This window comes from Mytilus edulis, chromosome 4 (genome assembly GCF_963676685.1).
Source record: "Mytilus edulis chromosome 4, xbMytEdul2.2, whole genome shotgun sequence".
Lineage (NCBI taxonomy): Eukaryota > Metazoa > Mollusca > Bivalvia > Mytilida > Mytilidae > Mytilus > Mytilus edulis.
The window spans coordinates 78,741,902-78,744,237 of record NC_092347.1 but is presented as its reverse complement, the minus strand read 5'-3'; the positions used below and the strand labels follow the sequence as shown (position 1 = coordinate 78,744,237).

The following is a 2,336-nucleotide window of genomic DNA, read 5'->3' as shown; positions in this document are numbered from 1 at the left end:
GGCCTTGTTCTATTTCTATTATACATAAACGAATCAGACTACAATCTCAAAAATAGTCTGATAGTCTCCAAGAAAATCTGATGCTTCAACAACATAGGAAAAAGAATGTCTGATGGCTTCCCATTCAGACATATATACAGTATTAGTAATAACCACAACAAACAGACAAGAACAATTCAATCAAACACAATTGATCTCCGCAATGCAATATACATCTGGTATTGTCAAAACTTTAGTTTTATATGTAGATTGTTTTTGGTTGACTATAAATCTGTTCGTATATTTTCTATGGTGCTGTCTGTCTTTTTTCGGCTCAGGGTTTCGTTACACATCATATATCATCTCCTTTTTTATTGGAAGTATATTTCATATAAGTCGTAGTAAAGTTGGTCCCTAATGCATCTAACTAAGATATACATATAGATTAATATATGATTATTACCATGTATTTAATTACTAAGGTTATTTCTAAAATCAAAGATGTTTTCTATCTCATTGAATTGACGTATACCCAAAATATTTTTTATCAAAACTAATAGAAGACACTGAAATAAATAGTAGATCTAGAAATATGCATTAAATGAAAAGTTAATAGGAATAGTGAAGTAGTAGATTCTTTTTATAGTTCGTATGTATAGTTTACATCTTCTCCATTCATTTTTTTCTCCAACAGATCTTCAAACTGTTCATTCTGTGCAACTGTAAAATGATTCTTCCAATCTCCAACAGCACCTAAAATAGGCAAGCATAGATAGTTCAATTACTGGTAAGATGACATATATATTCAACGTGATGAAGATCACGTGATAAAGATCAACTGTATCCAGAGTCATATAAGAAAGATTGTAAACATGTCAGATAGATTTATGAAAACAAATTTATAGGTCATTTTGACATGTATAATTCAAAATATGTTTACTACCCATCAACATTCTAGTTTGTTACGGAAAGTCTCAAGCAAATATTCGTTATTGTGAATAGTCAAGAGGAAAACTAGTCTTCCTAAGAGACTGCTTTCAACAAACTTAACCAATTCAAGACTGAGATGTGCATATACTTATTATTATAAGCATGTTTCTTCAAATATTGTAAGAAGCGGTTGTTAAAATATAAAAATATTTTTTTTATTTTATTTAAGGTAAAAATGAATTTGATAAACAATAGTGGAAGGCTCTAGTGGTATTCGCATATTTATTTTTACCAAATATTACATCTTATTGGTTTATGATAATGTGTACTTCGTGTCCATTTATTTGGTTTAGGAGACTCGTAAACCCCGAATTGTAATTATCTAACACAAAAAATATATAATTAACACAATGTCACTTAAACATAAGGCAAGCGCATAAAGGAATATGCGATGGCAACAAGATTAAAACCAACCCCGGTCACATCAATGTTTTTTTAGGCTAAAAAAAACAAAATAATTTGATTTTTAGTTACTTTTTACAATGAGATAGAAAATGGTGCACATTTATACCGGCTTGCCTATGCGGTATGGATTTTACACATTATTGGCGGCCGTACGGTGACCTATATTTGCTAACATCTATGTCATTTGGTCTGTGTTAGAGAGTTGTCTTTATGACAATCATACCACATTTCCCTATTTTATATTAATTTTCCTAGGAATCTTGTCATACCTTTCCTGTACAACTTGGATACCTGATCAGAGTTAATTATCTCAGTTCCACTTTCTCTTAGCTTTTCCATGTCTCGCATTTTGTACAAACTACATTTCTCTTCTATTTCTTTTAAAAATGCTTCTTCCCGTGGATAACCTAAGAAGTCGGCAAGTTTGAACAAACTCTGAAGGGTTTTCTGTAGATGTACAAGTAACAGATACATTATGAATTTATAAAGCATGACTTTCAATCATGTAATTTTTCAACATGTTTACATTTGAGATCAAAATTTTGGGAAGCCAAATATAATAAATATTTATTGGCTTCAAATTGATACCAAAACAGTAAACAAAAACGACTCCGTTAATCTTTAGTCAGTCTAGTCGAAGAGAGATAACCGTTAGTATTAGTAGATAAACTCATCATAGATACCAGGACTACATTTTGTACATACGCCAGACGCGCGTTTCGTCTACAAAAGACTCATCAGTGACGCTCGAATCCAAAAAAAATTAAAAAAAGCCAAATGAAGTACAAAGTTGAAGAGCATTGAGATCCAAAATTCCTAAAAGTGTTGCCAAATACAGCTAAGGTAATTTATGCCTGAGGTAGAAAAGCCTTATTATTTCAAAAAATTCAAAATTTTGTAAACAGTTAATTTATGTATATAACAATATCAATGATAATTCTTGTCAGCACAAAATGTGCTGA

The 2,336-nt window shown here is 30.8% G+C and overlaps 1 protein-coding gene across 1 annotated transcript; it reads right to left on the bottom strand.

Moving 5' to 3' along the window:
- Nucleotides 1–619: 619 nt before the first annotated feature.
- On the bottom strand, nt 620–1,848 carry LOC139521552 (sulfotransferase 1C2-like). Its single transcript, XM_071315028.1, has 2 exons — nt 1,644–1,848; nt 620–732 (listed from the first exon to the last, which is right to left on the bottom strand). Exons 1-2 carry the CDS (start codon nt 1,846–1,848, stop codon nt 620–622), a joined length of 318 nt encoding a protein of 105 aa, XP_071171129.1.
- Between the last annotated feature and the right edge of the window lie 488 nt (nt 1,849–2,336).